Source organism: Nannospalax galili, unplaced genomic scaffold (assembly GCF_000622305.1).
Source record: "Nannospalax galili isolate Female #2095 unplaced genomic scaffold, S.galili_v1.0 scaffold128, whole genome shotgun sequence".
Taxonomy (NCBI): domain Eukaryota; kingdom Metazoa; phylum Chordata; class Mammalia; order Rodentia; family Spalacidae; genus Nannospalax; species Nannospalax galili.
In genome coordinates this window covers 5,757,905-5,775,926 of record NW_008360322.1, presented here as the reverse complement: position 1 = coordinate 5,775,926, position 18,022 = coordinate 5,757,905, and the positions used below count along the sequence as shown (strand labels likewise).

The window sequence follows — 18,022 nt, the reverse complement described above, 5'->3', positions numbered from 1 at the left end:
CAGCTGAAGAAGACTGTCATGACTCTTAACTCTTAAAATTATTTTAACTTCAAGTTTTTATCAATGGTTATGTGATCTGGATATGGGTTTTGTCTTATTTGTGTGGGGAAAAGAACCGAAACTGAGAAAGTACTAGACAATGATAATTTAATAATGGTGATGATAAACCCAATCTCAAAAAAAGGCAAAATAGCAAACTTTCCTAAGTCTGGGGAAATGGCTCAGTTGGTAAAATCGACTGCTGTGAAAGCAAGGAGGCCTGAGATTGAATCCACAGCACCTACAAAAAAGCTAGGCATAGTGGCTTGTGCCTGAAACCCTAGTGCTTGAAGTAAAAAGGCAGGAGGATCCCAGAGCTGGCTGAACAAACAGCCCAGCCAATCAATGAGATCCAAGTTCAGTGAGAGACCCTACCTCAGTGAGGGAGGCATGGCAGGAGGGAGCAGAAGCAGAAGGTTGGGTGGGTGCTTATGTCTTTCAGTAGGCACAGGAGTGAGTGAGGGAGGGAGGGAGGGAGGGAGGGAGAGAAATATGAATGGCATCCTGAGAAATAATACCCACAGTTTTCCTCTGGCTTTCACAAGCCCCCAATCAAAAAAATGTTCCTGTTTCTTTCTTCATTCAACAAACATCCAGCAAACATGTACTATGTGTCAATCTTATGCTGAGTGTTGAAGAAGATATGGATTTTAACATAAACCTGAACTGAAGTAGCTTACAGATAGTGTTCTAGTTTGTTCTTCATTGCTGTGACAAAACATTCTGACTGCTACCGACTTGGGGAGGAAAAGGTTTATTTAGCTTACATATTCCAGGTCACAGTTCATCCAGGAGCCCAAGGTAGAAACTCAGGGCAGGAACCTGGAGGCAGGAGCTGGAGCACAGGCCGTGGAGGAATGCTGCTTACTGGCTAGACACTAAAGCTGTCCAGCACAGCTAGTGAGAAAGCCACACAGCTAACTGCTAGGGCAGAGGAAGGTCTGAGCAAGAGGGAAAGGCTTTGCAAAGTATTGAAGGAAAAGTTGGATTTCCATAGCAGAGGGGAGAAAAACACATTCCCAGGTAAACGAATTGCGTGGACAAGTCTCAAAGGTCTTCAACTATATCATTTAATCAAATGTGATTATGGATTACATATATTCCAGACAATTGGGAAATGGAATTTTGCATTGACTTTGGCTCTAGAGTGTCTGCTACTGCATATTGCTGACATTTTCCTGGTAGACACTCCTTACCAAACAAAGAACTTTATCCCAAGTAAAGCCCAGGCAAGCTGAATTCCAGACTAGGAATTTGTCACTTTAAACACTGGGGCATATGATATGTAACGTGTTTCACCAAGACAGATTTTGAAGTCATAGGAGACCCGGGGAAAAAAAAGAAAATATAATCCAGGGTGCTGCCTTTTCATTTTACTCTATTACCCTTGTCAACCCCCCAGAAAGAGAATCTACTAGAATCTACTGGGTCTCTGGCCTTTTATGGAAGGACCCAAGAAAATGGCATTATGGCGTGTGATGTGTGAGCTCCCAGGATAGCTGATGTGGGTGCTTCCTGTGTGTATGTGTCTGAGAGAAGGCACAGGCCGAGAAGCTCATGTGGACCCTGCAATAGTGTGCTTCAGTAATGCAGGCTTGATGTAGATTTGATCTAATTAATTTTGTATATTCTCTTGACAACCTGCTGAATTTATCTAAGGTCTTGATGAGATTATTGTAGAAATCACAGAAGGAAAAAAAAGTTAAATGTCAGCCATCCAGAAAGCTATTTCATCTCCTTGCCTGCCTGAATCTACATACCAGCATTGGAATTTTCTAGAGACATCCACTAAACCTTTTTTCTGCATACCATCTATTTTCTCAAAAAAAAAAAAAATGAAGGACTTAAATTATGATTGTGAAGGCCTAGACTTTTGCTTTGAGAATAGCAACTTGAACCACAGGATATTAAAAAAATAAATAAATTCATCTTCCACAGTTGCTTTTCACCTTTACTGTGTAGCGGCTTTCTCAAGCCCTATTATCATTCCTGGCATGACACTCTAACCCCTCCCTTCCCCTCAGTCTTGGTTTCCCTAGTCTCTCCCATCTTTTGCACAAAAACACACCCAACGACAAAGTTTCCTGACAGCTTAATGGAACTTTCAAGGACTCCAGGGACGAGGCTAGGCATGATCTTATTAACAGAACATCTGGAGTAGTTACACACTTGCTCTTTAATTGATTCAACTGCACTCTGTTCCTCTAGATTCTGTTATGTCCTCATAATGAAATTGGGAGGAGTCAATTTAGAGCTTGGAGCCTGTGAAAGGAGGAAACAATAATATTAGCTTTCTCTCAAAACTTTCTTCTCAGAGCCTGGTTTCATGAAGCTTGTTGGTTTTAACTTGCTAAACAATTTACTTTGTAGCCCTCGTTGCTTTACAGATAGACTGATCTGCAGAAGTCCAGATAGGAGAGCAGGTTAAGGGTGGCTTCTCTTTCCTTAACATCACTCATGAGAATGGCCTCAAACCCTGTAGAGTTTTCCCAAAACCCAATGCATATTTTTGCCCTAGAGAGGAAGGAGGAGAAAAGCCAGGCTCAGTTGCTGGTCTCAGGGAGATGCAGGCTGTTCAAGTAATAGTTAAGGCCCTCTTACAAAGTACATAGGCTGCTGAAGGGACTGTCAGAAGCCCTGTGAACTTCATCATGCATAAATGTCTTAGCACTTTAAATCTCAGAAAGGCCCTGAAGCAAACTAGTGAAACATAGTTGGACAGATTCAAATATGCTGGGTGCACAGTAGATAGGATCTTAATCAGTGTCAGAAAGCCCATTACAGACAATGTGAAGGTTTGTCATCTTCAATTAATGTTTCTTAAGCTCTTCTAAGTCTGCAGCTTGGGAACTGTCTTTGTGAAGTGATTCGTTTTTAATGGAATAATTGGAATGCTCCTACTCTGGATATTTTAAATTTTCCTGTTTTTAAAAGGATGCATTCATTCTCAAACATGTATCACTATTATTTCAGAGGCAGACATTATGAACTGTATAGAAATAATTGAAGTTTGGTATGGACAGCCACTGACAATGCTTTATTAGAAGGGAAAATGATGTCAAGAAATTTATAGGGCTGTAAACTGCATTATGCCTAACCTTTTGGACATATTAAAGCCTGCCATTTCCAGTTCTACAGCCTCTTGTTATTCATGAATAATAGATAACACTGGACACAATCATTTGACATTTGTTAAGGTAATAAATACACCCTAAGTGCTGATTGGTCTTGCACTCTGTGATTTAAAAGCACACCACAGAAATTTAACGTCACTTAAAATGTCATGTATTTCTCTGGATTTTCGGATTCAGTTCACCTTAGCAGTTCTGAACCTGCCAAGCTCCACCAAGTGCACTGTTGTGCTAGGCATTTTTGTTATCACAAAGCAGGACCTTAACATGAGGATGATACATGAACTCGCGTCCCTCTTATCAGTTCAAAAATAAAGAAAGAAAGAACTTTCCTGAGATTCTTTTCTCATGTCTTGTCATGTAGAGGTAGGGGGAAAGATTTTGACATCCACTGAACCATTCTCAGTGGTCATGAGTTGAGTTTAAGGGGCTGATTTTTGAGGTGACCTTAGGTGTGGACCATTAAAAGAGGGTCCTTTCCCCAACGGTGGGCATTTGTAAGCCTTCTGCCTCATCTGCCTCATCCAGGCATACCTGGGCTGATCCAATCTGGGACACATCTGAGCTATGTAGTTCCAACGTCTACCCAGTGGCCACTGTTGCAGAGATGGGGACATCAAAAATTCCCGTTATGTCTTCACACTTGGGCCACTAGAAAGACCATAGGCATCTTTCCAGTACCCATGGCAAGCAAACTGGGGCAATTTTGTTTGGTGCTATGGGTGTAGTAGCATGTTTAGGGCATATGTCAGAGTTTCTTCAAGTACCAAGGGAAAATGTGATAGATTTGGTTGTCTTTCCAATAAAATAACTTCAATTTGTATTATTTGTGAGAGCATGTTAGTCATAGCAAAGAAATTACCATATGACCTAAAGACTTTCACTTTGTACACCGAAGAGCACTTGGTGTATTTGTTTACTATGTTTTTCATAAGTCAGGTAGGTCTTTAGCATTAACCATGTAGATGTGTTTTCTAAAATGTTGACAAGATTTAAGTGTTCTCAAATGCTAATGAACACAAGAATCATATGTGGGGCTTTTGAAAGCACAGGTTTCTGAACACAGCTAAGATTCTGCTGTAGAAGGTCTGGGCAGGACCTAGAGATTTGTGTCTCTAAGGCCTAGGTGAGGCTGGTGCTGACTCAGCACACTCTTGAAGGTGCTGATGTAGGTATCTTTTTGAATCTCATTAGCCAAGAGTTTGGGGCTGTATTTTTAAATCTTTTAATTTTCCACTCTTAACTAACCGAAGTGGGTTGTACCAAAGTGTTTCTAATAGTAGTCTATCTTGGACCCTGTACAAGGCAGGCAACTCATCTGAAATTCTAGAAGTGCTGCTGTTACATTATAAATTGAGCATTAGCTTGTTTCCTGAACAAGGCCAACTGCTCTAGGTATGTTCACTTACTTAGCTCATGCTATCCTTCCAATAGTACTCAGCTCATAACCAGTGCTGCTGGGGCTGAGACACAGCGGGCAGTTTATAAGACAAATCTCAAATCTGCATCTTTATGACCTCAAAGTTTATACTCTTAGCCAACAATGTCCAGCCTATTCCTCAACCCAGATCCCAAGAACTTTATTCCCAGCAAATGGAAGAGTATTAACACAGGCCTGTTTCCGATGACTCGTTTTTGTCTTTGCTTTGTAGAGAAAAATCAAAGCATACAAACGAGCCAAACAAAGACTTGTCTGAAGTTCCTCATTTTATAAGAAGACACACTTCCCCATTTCTGCTGTTTGTTTGCTTGTTTGAAACATGCTCTCTCTGTAGCCCCAGCTGGCCTGGAATTCGCTATGGAGACCAAGTTGGCCTTGATCTAGCTTAGATCTGTCTGCCTCTACTTCCAGAGTGCTGGGATCAAAGATGTGTGCCACCACAGGAGGCCCATTTCCTCATTTTGTAGTCTGATGTTTTGTTATTGAGCAAAGAAAGAAGATAAAATGGGGAAGTTGATCTGATTTTAGAGATCTGGGATTTCAGTCTTACTTAGGAAGAAAACCTTAAGACAGGAACATAAATCTTGAAAATTGTACAAACAGGGCTGGAGAGATGGCTCAGCAGTTAAGAGCATGAGGACCCACGTTCTGTTCCCAGCATCCATATCAGGCAGCTCACAGCCAACTGTCACTCCAGCTCCAGAGGGACCCTGACACCTCGACCCTTGCCCCTTGGAGGCACTTGTAAGAGTGTGCTTGTGTGCATGCATGTGTGCGTGTGCGCACACGCACACACACACACACATGCACACACACACAAGTAGTAAAAATAATAAAAGTAAATTTTTTTTAAAAAGAAAAAATTTTAAAAAAAGAAGGAAAATTGTGCAAAAACATTACTGATCTAAAATAATCATTACACTTACAGAGGCAGTAATGCTCCTAAAGCCTGAGTTCAAAGACCAACGTTCCAAGGCATGAGTTTAAAAATTATCCCACCTTGACCCTCGATCCAATTGAGACACATCTTTTATATGGATCTACATTCCCACTAGCAAAGCAAAATCTCAAGCACCATCAGAGCAGTGGAGGACAAGTGAACCAACCACAGGGGAACATGCAGGCCACCTTCTAAATGAAAGACAGTTGAATGTGCTTCGATCTGACTCTCCTTTCTCTCCTGTAGTGGCATCCCAACCCAAACCGAATCCATTTCAGAGGTGAGAGGACTGGCAGCGGCTTCACCCGCAGTCAACCACACTAAGCATTATTTCAATGTGTGAGTTCTAAAATAGCTTATAAAATGAGGTTATTAAACAGCCAGGCCAGGAAGCTGCCCATACTCAGGCATGGTTGAGTCACTAACTTTGTATCTTAAAGACTGTCACTCCTCCCAATACCTAATCTTTAGCCTGCCAGGAAAAAAAAAAAATTGAAGTGAAAAAGAAAAGGAAATTTTGAGTTATAAATTCTGAGCCCCTTTCCAGGCTGCTGGCATTTTCGGTTTATTCCTAAGCCATCTGGTTCACATTAGGCTCTAAGACAAGAAGAAGGCTGCTTCCTGCCAAGATAACCACAGAGAGCTCTCATTTCACTTTCAGTGTGGTCATCCTGATGGGCTGGGGTGTGGCTCGGAGGATAACTTGTCTGCAGTGGGGGTTTTCTGATGCCCGCCTTCTCCTCCTCACAGGAATTACAGCGGGCCCTGTGTGGTAAGCCCTGGTGGTGCTGGCTCGGGGTTAGTTCATTCATTCTTACTGCCTTGCAGGACCCTGAGCCTGGCATTTGTTGCAATAAGATTTTCAAACAAGAAAAATTGGGTTGTTAGATTCTATTCACTCAAGTTGTTATGAGGATTTCAAGGAAATTGCAGGCTTGTCTTACTATAAAGCAGAATCAAGAGTCTATTTTTAGGGGATCGGACTCTGGGGCTTTTCTTGGGGTTTTGCCATTGTGCTTAGTTCTCAGACCCAACACAAACCCCCTCTGGTTCAGTGATGGAGGAAATGTCCATCCTCTTTTTGCCTTTGCATATTTCTCTAAAGGACACAGAGAGGCTTTGTTGTCTTTGTGGTCACTGGGTCCGCTTTACACAGATGCCTATTAATCACTTCACTATGGAGACAGACACATCCATCATATCACCGCAGCTCAGAAACAGGATCCCAGAGAACACGGATGGAGAGGCGAAGATACACACTTAACCATTTTGAGTTTCCTGGCTGCCTGCATCTGACATAGGGAGATAGGTCATTGGGGGTGGGGCAGGAGCACTTATCCTTGGTTTTTAGCTTAATAAGCTGAACTGATTTTATCGATATTTGTCTCTTTTGCTTCATATTTTGATAGGTCATGTAGTGTCCCTGTAGCAGGTGATAGGTACACTTGAAGATTGAGAATTTTAATTTTAAGAACAGTAATAATGAGTGCTTTTGATGCAGTGGTATTGGCTCTGGGAAATCAGCAGTTTTTCAATAATAAACTCAATATGGAATAGAGAAAGCTTAGAGTCAGCTTCCCTTCACAGAAGAAAGAACCTTGCTTCTTAATCTGTGTCTTCTAAACACCATTTTTGGTCGTTCAAGACTATGCATAACCTTCTTCCAAATATTTCTAGCTACTATTTTTCTTAGTTTTCCTCTACTTATACTCATTCGCCCATGCATATATTTATAATTAGTTAAATGAACAAATGATTTACTAGACAGCTTTCTTCCTGGGATTCAGTGATGAATTCCTTCCTCTTAAGCAGCCTAGGTGAGAAAAAACAAACATAAAGTAAGCATTTTGCCAGCAATGATTGTAAGAGAAAGGAACAGAGCCCTGGGATATTCACAGAGGAAGACCTGGCCCGGGGTGAGGAGTTGAAGATTTCTCCAGTGGAGCCCAAGCTAATTATAGAGTCACATGTGTGAAAAGGTGGACAGTATTCTAGACAGCAGGAACATAAGGCCTGTGTGAAAGCCCAGCACCAAGGGAAAACGTCACAGCGTGTGTCCCCTGGAGTGGAAGGAGCCAGAAGGGAAATAGACTCATCACTATTGCTGAATACAGCTTTCCCCTTTCATATGTCCCTTGGTTTCTGTTGCTGTCCCCCCCCCCCGCCAGCTGTTGTCCTATACATCTGTTAGGCTCAGTTCCAATGTCATCTCCTAGTTAAAGCTTTTGCTCAGTTTAAAGTAGAAATGATGTATCTTGTTACATTTCTACACTTCCACACTGGAGTGGGGTTAAGTGCGAGAGTGTGCCTTCTCCTTCCTGGCTTGTGCCCTATGCATCTGTGCCCCCAAACCTACCCCAGCACCTAGCACTGTGCTTTTAGTGTAGTCAGGAAATGCTTGATGAGGACAGCCACTAAGGTGCTTGAGCAGAAACCCTTTAAAATCCAGAGAATGATAACAAAGACACCAAGAGAATTACACTCCAACACAGAGTTAGGAGACGGCATCCTGTCTAGAGAGCATTGTCCCGGAGCCAAGGTCTGGCAAGCCAGGCAGGCACAGAGGAAGAGTAAGGAGAGGTACCAAAGCCATTCTTCTTAAACAAAGAATTTCACTTCTAACACTTCAGAATTCATTTGCAAGGTCACTGTAGGAAGATAGAGAACTGTGTTGGACTCTTTGATTTTACAGTTTTTAATTGTTCTTGATTTGAATCATATGTTTCAGGGCCTCAGGGCAGCATCATTCATAATCGTTTCATTGCCTTGGCCTCTAAAGAGCTTCAAACTGCTTCACTGAGGCCTCCCAGCAGCCTGAAAAATCTCACTTCAAAAAAGAAAAAAAAAAAAAGCACAGAGATTCTATTCTCTCTCAGTTCTGCCAATTTAAGGCATGATTTCAGAGAAATCTCTATGTCTTTGTGTGCCTTGCTTCCTACAATAAAGCAGAGAGAAGAGCCATTTAGCACCTTGTGACTGGTAAGAAATAGCTGGTGGTTAATGAGTCAATACAAAGCATCTTTCTGATACTGTTTTCATTCCTAATGCCCCATTTTCAACTAGTGAAAGACCAGCCCCAGGACCTGACAGAAAGTATGTCCACACTCCAAGGAGAACCCTGCTCTTTCCCCACCTACAGTGTGGGGAGACCTGGACAGAGGAGACTACCACTCCACAAAGGCCCTTCCACATCCCCGGCCTTCCGTGCAGCATCTGAAGCAATGGATGCTCATTCCAGCTCCAGCCTGTGGCACTTTGCCCTTTGCAGAGATGCATTTGTTTCGAATTATTCAATTCCACTGGAGCACTCAGTTGTCACAAATAGCCCACTCACCCTCATAGGCGCTTTTAGAATTATTCCAGAGTCAATTTCTTTTCATTTATAAAACCATTTCTCCTCTTATTGTTTTGAGCAAATACTGGGTACCTTTATAGATTTCTCTTTATTTGTCTGATGGATATTGCTATCAAAATTCTGTAATAAGATTGAGGATAATTCCTTTCTGTGACTTCCAAACCAAGGTTATATAGTCAGTCCAAAGATGACTCACCAGGTTTAAAAGCACATTTTAAGACATCTTTACAATGTACTGAAAACCCATATATTCAACAGTTACTTACTAAGCTCCATGAGTCCTGGGGAAGGCCAGGGTGACAAATGCAAACAGTGTGGCTCCTGCTTCAAGGATCTGAATGCAGGACTATTACTCCCCTGGGAATCTAACTGAGATATGCTCAATATTTTCCAGTTTTGTTTTAATTATTTCAGAGTTCAGGACCTGCAAGCTGTCCTGAAACAAAAACATTCTCCTATGTTTCCTAGTGGTCTCATCTCCTTGGCCACATTAAGATGGTATAAGGAATCAGATGGACATGTCTGTCCACCTCTCTGGGCAAATGACTGACTGGCAGAGTCAGCCAGAGCAGCTGTGATTTAACATTCTGAAGCCCTCCAAGAGCCACTAACCTACCCACTACTTACCTTTTGTGGATTCTTTTGACCTTTAACTCTGCCCTACAAACTGTGACATTTAAACTCTTCCCCACACTACAGCTGAGAAAACTGAGGTTGAGTGCTGTTACAGTCACTCTCTAAAAGGTCTCCAGTGAGAGTTCAAGTCTCTAGACCCTTTGAGGTATTCTGTAGCACTGCTTGAATGAGCCTCACTGGGCCTCTCACACAGGCTGTTGTGTTGAATCCTTCACTGTGACCAGGTCACAAAGTTGATTTGACCACAACTACTCCTTTCTTGTTTTTTGTGACATAAGCAGAAATCTAAATTTGGAAGACATTTCCAAAAATAGCATTTACCTTCCCATTTTCACTTTCCACTTAAATCTCCGATCAGTTTCTAACTTGAACCTTGGGGTTTCTGAATTTGTCTGAGCAGATGACGGAAGCCTCCTGCTTCCATACCTAAGACACAGAAAGGTTTTCAAGGGCACTATTTACGTAGCAAAAGGAGATTAGAAAACAGAGACACCATTTTCCCAAAAGGTTAGATCCTAATGACTTGTTAACAACCAGAAGCCAGAAATCAAATGTCATCCACTAAAAAGGCCTTTGCTGGTGAAAGCATAAGTGGTTTCCATGAGTCTAAGACAGCTAAACGCCTTTGAACATGAAAGAAGACCAGTTGGGAGCTAAAATTAAGGATAAGAAGCAACGGGTAAATGTGAAAGTTCTGTTCTTGCATGAAGCAAATGATATATTTCTAGCCTTATTATTGTACTGAAGTCTCACTCTGGTCACTGCACAAGGGAAACCAGAGTCAACAGGCAAGGTGCTGATAAGAAGAACCTAATTACCGTGAGCAAGCTCATTTCAAGATGAAGGACCAACTTGTTCTAAACGGGCAAGGGATAGGGCTGACTTGGGGTTACTTTGTATAGGAGATGGGTAAGTACAGACTGGTTGGCACTCACAGTTGGAGCTGGGTGGCCAAATGAAACACATCTAGTTTGGATATTCTAGTTAGGAGATGAATTCTGATTTGCAAGTGTTCAGAGCAAAGATCATTATTTCCTGGGGTCGTATACACTTCCTGACACACACAAGGACAAGCCGAAGGGAGTAAGATCCCTAAGCTTGATCACCAAGCTTGCTGTAAGGAAATAAAACACTGCCCTTGGTTATTGTGTTAGTCGCCAGAAGATGTTGAAGCTAAATAGGAGTCCTCATAATGTGTAGTCTTAATGCTCAGCCTCCACCCTACTCTTCCTATGTTCCTCCTAAACTGAGAGAAAAGTTTGAACAAGAAGGCCAAAGTCAATTGTAGGCAGCTTCCTCTTATAACTAAACATTTATTGGGGAGACAGTCCTCACTAAATAAGAGTGTCGAAAGGGGCTCTAAGATATACTTGCTGCAGTGAAAATTTTCACCCTACTACCCCCATGGGTGGGAGTCTAGCCACAGTTAGGTCCCTTGGAAATCACCAAGTCAATGAGAAAAATGAAACCCATTTTATTCACAGGTGTACTCTTCTGTGCAATTATGTGTAGGTGGTTAAAAACATGTTCAATAGAACCCATGCACAATTAAAATGGAACGGAAATCAGTTACTATTTTATCCTGACAACAAGGAAATGCAAATCTTAAGGATGAAATTTTCATTAGCACATTTCTTTCAGTCAGTAGGTATTGAGCATATTTGAATACAAGGCTCCCCCTACACCATTTGGGAATGCTCCAGACATAGAAGGTGTGAGTTTGACCCATATTTCCCTGTTGGTTTTTATTATCATTGTTATTATTATTATTATTATTATTATTATTATTATTACTACTAGTTTCTACCCCTAAAAAGCTCATGAAGATAAATCCGGAAATACTTGAAAAATGTCACATTGGGAAATTATTCAATAGCTTATCATCTTCCACACATTCCTTAGAGTGCACTGGGCCCTTCATCACCAAGGGCATTTTGTTCGATCACAGAATTTTATATCTCCAGAGATATTTGCTGCTTTTGTTTATTCCCACACAAAGTCACAATTCTTTGTCAGAGGACAATCTTTACCAAAGCAAGCAAAGGTGATGTCACAATTGAGGAGGATCCTTGAGAGAGAAAAGAGTGTGAGTGTGTGCTTCAGGCTAAAGCCCCTGGGTTTTTAAGCCATCACTTGAATAATCAAAATATTTTAGTCAGAAAAAAACCCATGACAAAGCTGTGTTTCCTCCAGGTCTGCTGTGACATTGAAAAAAAAAAAAAAGAAAAAAAATCAGCAAAAGTATAAGGGCTGAGTGGTATGAGTTTCGGAATGGGTAGAGATTTTTATTTCATTTCATTCTAATTCTGTGGCACTTATACTTGCCAGTAAAATACATTAAACATATTCCAGAAAGAGTTGATTTAGTGGATGAAAAATGTGTCTCCAGAGACCAGACAAGGTACATTTTCTGTCTTGCTATCTTTCCATAAGAGGAACAATGTTTACATTTCCTCAGCCCATGCAGCGCCTCTAATGTATTCATGTTCTTTCACTCTCCAGAGGCAGGGATGAGGTATTTGAGATTTTACTTTTTTAGCTGCTGGCATCAAGCACTTAGGATCTGACAACTGGGTTGTGTGTTCTCACTTGGTATTAAAAAATAAAAGCTTCAGTGTTTGCATTTGATTAGAGCTACTCAGCTTGGTAGCTGATTAAGCAGGACCAGGAAGGCAACTTTCTTCACAAACACAGGTTCTCCATTAATGTAGTGTAAGATAATAGACGGGGATAGTCACATAATTTTTATTAAATTGAAGAGATTAGCTCCGCTGAAGAATCTCATGATGACAGCAAGCCCTGAGAGCAATAATAGGCCCTGACACTTTTCAAACCTACTACAGGGCCCCAATTTAAATATTCTTTCAGTTCCAGAAAGAGCTTTTTATAAAGGTTCTGCATATTTACCTGAAACTCAGTGTGGGCTTTCCCTTTGGATGCAAAATAAATGTAAATATTGTAATCTGTTTCAGTTATTTTTCACTGTAATGACACACACCTCCTAACCTCTTCAAAAGTAAACATGCCGGGGTTGGGGATTTAGCTTGGTGGTAGAGTGCTTGCCTAGCAAGTGCAAAGCCCTGGGTTTGGTCCTCAGCTCCAGGAAAAAAAAAAAAAAAAAATGCAAACATGCCTTCCTCCAAACTGAGCCAGGCACTCTGATGTCACAAGGCAGTCAGTCATAAGGAAAGACTCTGAGTAGAAGTTTGGATTGCTGTGCGATTTGCTCATTTAACATACCTTAAATTGTTGCCTTTTCCTCCAGACTCAAAATAGTTGGTTTATCCTAACTCTATAGAAGGTTGGAAAGATCAAAAGGAAAGCCTGACCCTGCTATAGTTCATAGAATGAAGTTGAAAAGTTGTGAACTGGACAGTGCAAACCATAGACAAATAAAATCAATTTACATATTTCCCAGGCTGGCTGGGGTGGGGGCGGTGGGAAGGATTCATTAGTTAATGTCTGGCAAGCTGCGCCCTCAAGACAAGCTATGCAGAGGTGCTATCCTCACTTATTACTGTTATTAATTAACAGTGTGATTGGCAAACAGCAGTAAGCCTCACGGCCTGCTTTTCATTTCTTACGTGATGTGCCCTGTCTGTTACAGGAGTGATTCGGGAAAGTTACCTCAAAGGCAACGACCAGCTCGTTCCTGTCACCCTCCTGGCCATTGCCGTCATTCTGGCTTTTGTGATGGGGGCCGTCTTCTCTGGCATCATTGTGTACTGCGTGTGCGATCACCGGCGCAAAGACGTGGCGGTGGTGCAGCGCAAGGACAAGGAGCTCACGCACTCGCGCCGCGGATCCATGAGCAGCGTCACCAAGCTCAGTGGCCTCTTTGGGGACACCCAATCCAAAGACCCAAAGCCGGAGGCCATCCTCACGCCACTCATGCACAATGGCAAGCTGGCCACGCCCAGCAACACGGCCAAGATGCTCATCAAGGCTGACCAGCACCACCTGGACCTCACTGCCCTGCCCACCCCGGAGTCCACCCCGACACTGCAGCAGAAGCGCAAGCCCAGTCGCGGCAGCCGCGAGTGGGAGAGGAACCAGAACCTCATCAACGCTTGTACCAAGGACATGCCCCCCATGGGCTCCCCTGTGATTCCCACGGACCTGCCCCTTCGGGCCTCCCCAAGCCACATCCCCAGCGTGGTGGTCCTGCCAATCACGCAACAGGGCTACCAGCATGAGTACGTGGACCAGCCCAAAATGAGCGAGGTGGTGGCCCAGATGGTGCTGGAGGACCAAGCTGCCACCTTGGAGTATAAGACCATCAAGGAGCATCTGAGCAGCAAGAGTCCCAACCATGGGGTGAACCTTGTGGAGAACCTGGACAGCCTGCCCCCCAAAGTCCCCCAGCGCGAGGCTTCCCTGGGCCCCCCAGGAGCCTCACTGTCACAGACCGGCCTGAGCAAGCGGCTGGAAATGCACCACTCCTCCTCCTACGGGCTTGACTATAAGAGAAGCTACCCCACGAACTCGCTCACGAGAAGCCACCAGGCCACCACTCTCAAAAGAAACAATACTAACTCCTCCAATTCCTCCCACCTCTCCAGAAACCAGAGCTTTGGCCGGGGAGATAACCCGCCCCCCGCCCCCCAGCGGGTGGACTCCATCCAGGTGCACAGTTCCCAGCCCTCGGGCCAGGCGGTGACTGTTTCGAGGCAGCCCAGCCTCAACTCCTACAACTCACTCACGAGATCGGGACTGAAGCGCACCCCTTCTCTAAAGCCAGACGTACCCCCCAAACCTTCCTTTGCGCCCCTTTCCACATCCATGAAACCCAATGATGCGTGTACATAATCCCAGGGGTGGGGCCCAGGAGGCGAAGCAGCAGGTGAGGCTAGGTGCCCAGCCAGCTCAGCAAGGGCTCAACTGCCTGGAGTATCCCACCGACCCAGATGGCCCTGAAGGAGCTGAGGACGCTGGGTCCTCCTCTCCAGGACACAGGGGTAGTCGCGAAAATCGGGCCATGTGGTTTGGTGAAGATTGCAACAGTCACCTCCATTCCCTTCATTCTCCTGCACTGGTCGGACTCACAAAAGACTTCAGTATCATCACCAACATGAGCCAAAAGCACATCCTCACCCCATCCCCACATGAACACTCATGCATAGACATGCATACACCACACCCACCCACGTGCGCGCACGCGAGTGTGTGTGTGCACACACACGTGAACAACAACCTCAACATTTTGTCCATGACTGCACCGGACGTTGCCAAACGTTCCAAACTTCAAAATACACTTTTTTTTTTTTAATCATGAAAATTGAAAAAGACAAAAAAAAATTTCATTGATAATTCTAACTCAGACTTTAACAATGGCAGAAGTTTACTATGCGCAGATACTGTGAAATGCCCACCAGTGTTACAGCTTTCTGTTATAGCAGGTAAATGCCATGTTGGGCAATGATGTCATAGATTTCTGCTCCTCCTCTCTTTTAATGAAATAACGTGACCGTTAACGCAAGTAACTCTTTATTTATTGTTCACCCGTTTTTTTGTTTGGTTTTCTTTTTCCTTAAGGAAAGGACTCTTTCAAATATCATCCTATGAACAGCTCTTCTGAAGCCCATGGAAGGTTAAACTATTTAACGTGAAATCCATTAACTGGAATAATTGAGTTTCTTTATTTTTACAATAAATTCACTGAGTAAATAAGTTGGAGCTGGAATTCTGAGCTTTGTGTTTGGACTATCGGGTCAGTAGCTAAAGGAAAGCACTAAAAAGGGAATATTTATTTAAATCTTCCAGTTAATTTGTCGGTCAGATCTCTGAGAACATGCAAAAAATTAGTTTAAAAGTCTTTCCAGATCCTAACTTCCAACAGGAGAGAGATATTTAGAATGGCACGCTGTGCCCCATTGCCGCAAACATGGCTTTGTCTGCGGTTCCTACCGCCTGCGGAGGCACCAGCTTGTGATACCCCACCTCATTTCACCTTGCATGTGAGACAGCAAACAAAATCCACAAACTGTGTGAGTTAATTTATATGCTGGCTGCTACCTTGCATAAATTAATGATTTGATCACACGGGTTTTCGTGGGGTTACATCTGTGAATAGCCTGTTTTCCACATGTAAATTTGTGCCTTACACCCTGAGTTGTGTACCTTGTAAACTGTCGGTTTGATCAACTTTTTTTCCCACTTGAAATAAATGCAGATATTTATTTAACCCCCACTCCTACCCCCTACTCAGCCCTCTGGAAGATTGGAGTCAAGCAGATGGAAGAAGAATTCAGAAGTGATGATTGTGTGCTGAACCTAGGAATGCTGGGTGATACCATACCCTTCCATTCACACTGCCTTTAGTTGTGCCAACTCCAGCCACCTTTTGGCTGTGCTGCAAAGCACAGACCCCAGTGTTGTGGGTGGCAAATCCCCTTCCTCCAGAGCTCCCTACTTTCCTCATTCCCAGATCATTTCAATATGGTGGCATCCTCATTAGGCAGCAGAAAAGGGACTAAAGTTCCAGCCCTGGTTTCTGCTGTATCCACTGGCTGGAGAACATGCAGTGTGTAGTTGGGCAGACAACTGGGAGGAATCTCTAAGCTATGCCTTTAGCACACCCATGTAATGCACAGAGAAACGGCATGGAAATACATGCAGGCAGGCTGGTCCCTGCTGTGATTAATGGGTAACTCAAAGTTCAAGGCCATCCACAATGATGCTACAAAAAAAAAGGTTGTCTGGGGCAAAAGATTTTTTTTTTATTTCTTTATTCATTTATTGTCTGTAGAGGGCTGGGGGAAGGGGGTGGTTTCTCCCCTTGGTTTTCATTTGCTAAAGCACACAGAAGGAGCTTTTGTTTACTCTATCATGAACAAAAGAATTGTCATACTGTAAACCATGAGCATTGTCAGATAAACAGTATATTTGATGGTCTCTTTGTCTTTTTTTTTTTCCAGTTTGATCTGGATTTAATTTTGTCTTTAAAAAAAAAAGTAATAAAAACTTTCAGAAAAAAAAAAAACAAACAAAAAACAAAAACCTGACAAGGACAATTCAGAATTGGTTAGTCTCAAAGTTGTGTCCCCACAATCAGAGCAGTCACCTTGAGCTCAGAATATGACGCTGAGAACAAGTTCACAGCCCTTTGTTCCAAGACTCCCATGCAGATTGGCTGTTGTTTGGGGTAGGTTATTGTTTTTGTTTCACTTTTGAGTGGAGTCATTATTCATGTCCTGTGACCTTTATAGCTTGAAACCATGAAGACTTTCCTAGAAACAGATGTTGTTTTCTTCCTTGCCTTTTCTTCACAAATGCAGAAGTTGGGAAGGTAATGATTGTCTGCCCTGCTTGATTCCCAAGAATATTGACCCAACCTTGTGCCCATGTTTGTGGGCATCATTGCCTCAGCTGTGTTAAGGAGACCCATGTCAAAACCCACATCCCTGCATCCCACAACCTATCACTTGCAGTATTAACCCTACAATACCCACATGTATTGAGCTGGTCTTCTGCATTTAAGTGTTCCCCCCTTCCTACCTACACCATGTATGGGGAGAGTTCATAAACCTGAGTGTGCCTTTGCTTTCACCCTGCTTAGACACTGTAGATGCAACAAACTCAGATTTATATTGGTTGTAAAGTTGTAAAAATGTTGTGATGTCACCAGTTTTCCTTCCGTCTCCACACACCTTAACATCTGATTCACAACTTAATGTATGTTGTAAAAAAGAAAAAAAAAAGAAAGAAAAAGGAGAGAGAGAAAAAGCCAGGAAAAGGCTCTTATTACTTCAGAGTAATAAAACCAGGCTGTTCTACATTATATTTTGTGTCCTGAATGCTTTTATTTATCTCTTCAATTTTCCTTTTTCAGCCATTAGCCACTCTGCTGCCCCCCTGCCCTTTTAGGGTATGATTCCCTTCCGTCTCTGTCTGTTTTCCACAGCATAAATAACCATGTAGTTAGACATGTGTTTGCAATATCCTCACCCTCCTCCCTCCTCCCAACTTATTGATGTGTTTTCTCTGCCTGTACCCAGCCTGGAGCAGGATTTTAGCAAAAGCCACTGTAATTAAAAGGCAGAACACGCATTGACTCCCTCTATTCATTTTATGCATTTTCTTTTTATGGGCTTGTTCATCATCAAACATTTATGGTAGGCTTGATAGTTTAAGAGATCAAGGTTAGGATTTTAGTATGTAGGGTCCACCAAAAATAGATCCTTGCACAGATGTGACTTCAGCCTTTTTACATATTAATAAGGTGGAGGGTGCCGGATTTTGCTCCTTGTTAGCATTTCTATCTTGTAACTCAGAAGACGGGTGGAGTTATATTGGGAGGCAGCACTTGCTTTTCATTTTGCAGAATAGCATTATGAAATGCCTAGGTCAGGTTTTCTCCTCTGGGGTGTTTTTAAAAATAATTATTTAAACAAGTCTTTTGCTAAGGTATTTTACTTTTGACCTTCAGTAAATATATACATATATATATATATATGTGTGTGTGTGTGTGTATGTATATA

General features: G+C 42.7%; 1 protein-coding gene across 4 annotated transcripts in view; it reads left to right on the top strand.

The window, feature by feature from the left end:
* The window catches only part of Sema6a (semaphorin 6A), a 128,968-nt gene extending 111,646 nt beyond the window's left edge, over window positions 1-17,322 (top strand). For 3 of the 4 annotated variants that reach the window (XM_008825281.3, XM_008825282.3, XM_008825279.3), the window contains one exon: window positions 13,150-17,322. In XM_008825281.3, the coding sequence (XP_008823503.1) occupies window positions 13,150-14,351 (1,202 nt within the window). In that variant the 3' untranslated portion in view covers window positions 14,352-17,322. The remainder of the gene's footprint in view (window positions 1-13,149) is intronic. The other variant, XM_008825280.3, reaches the window with a different exon arrangement.
* The last annotated feature ends 700 nt before the right edge of the window (window positions 17,323-18,022 follow it).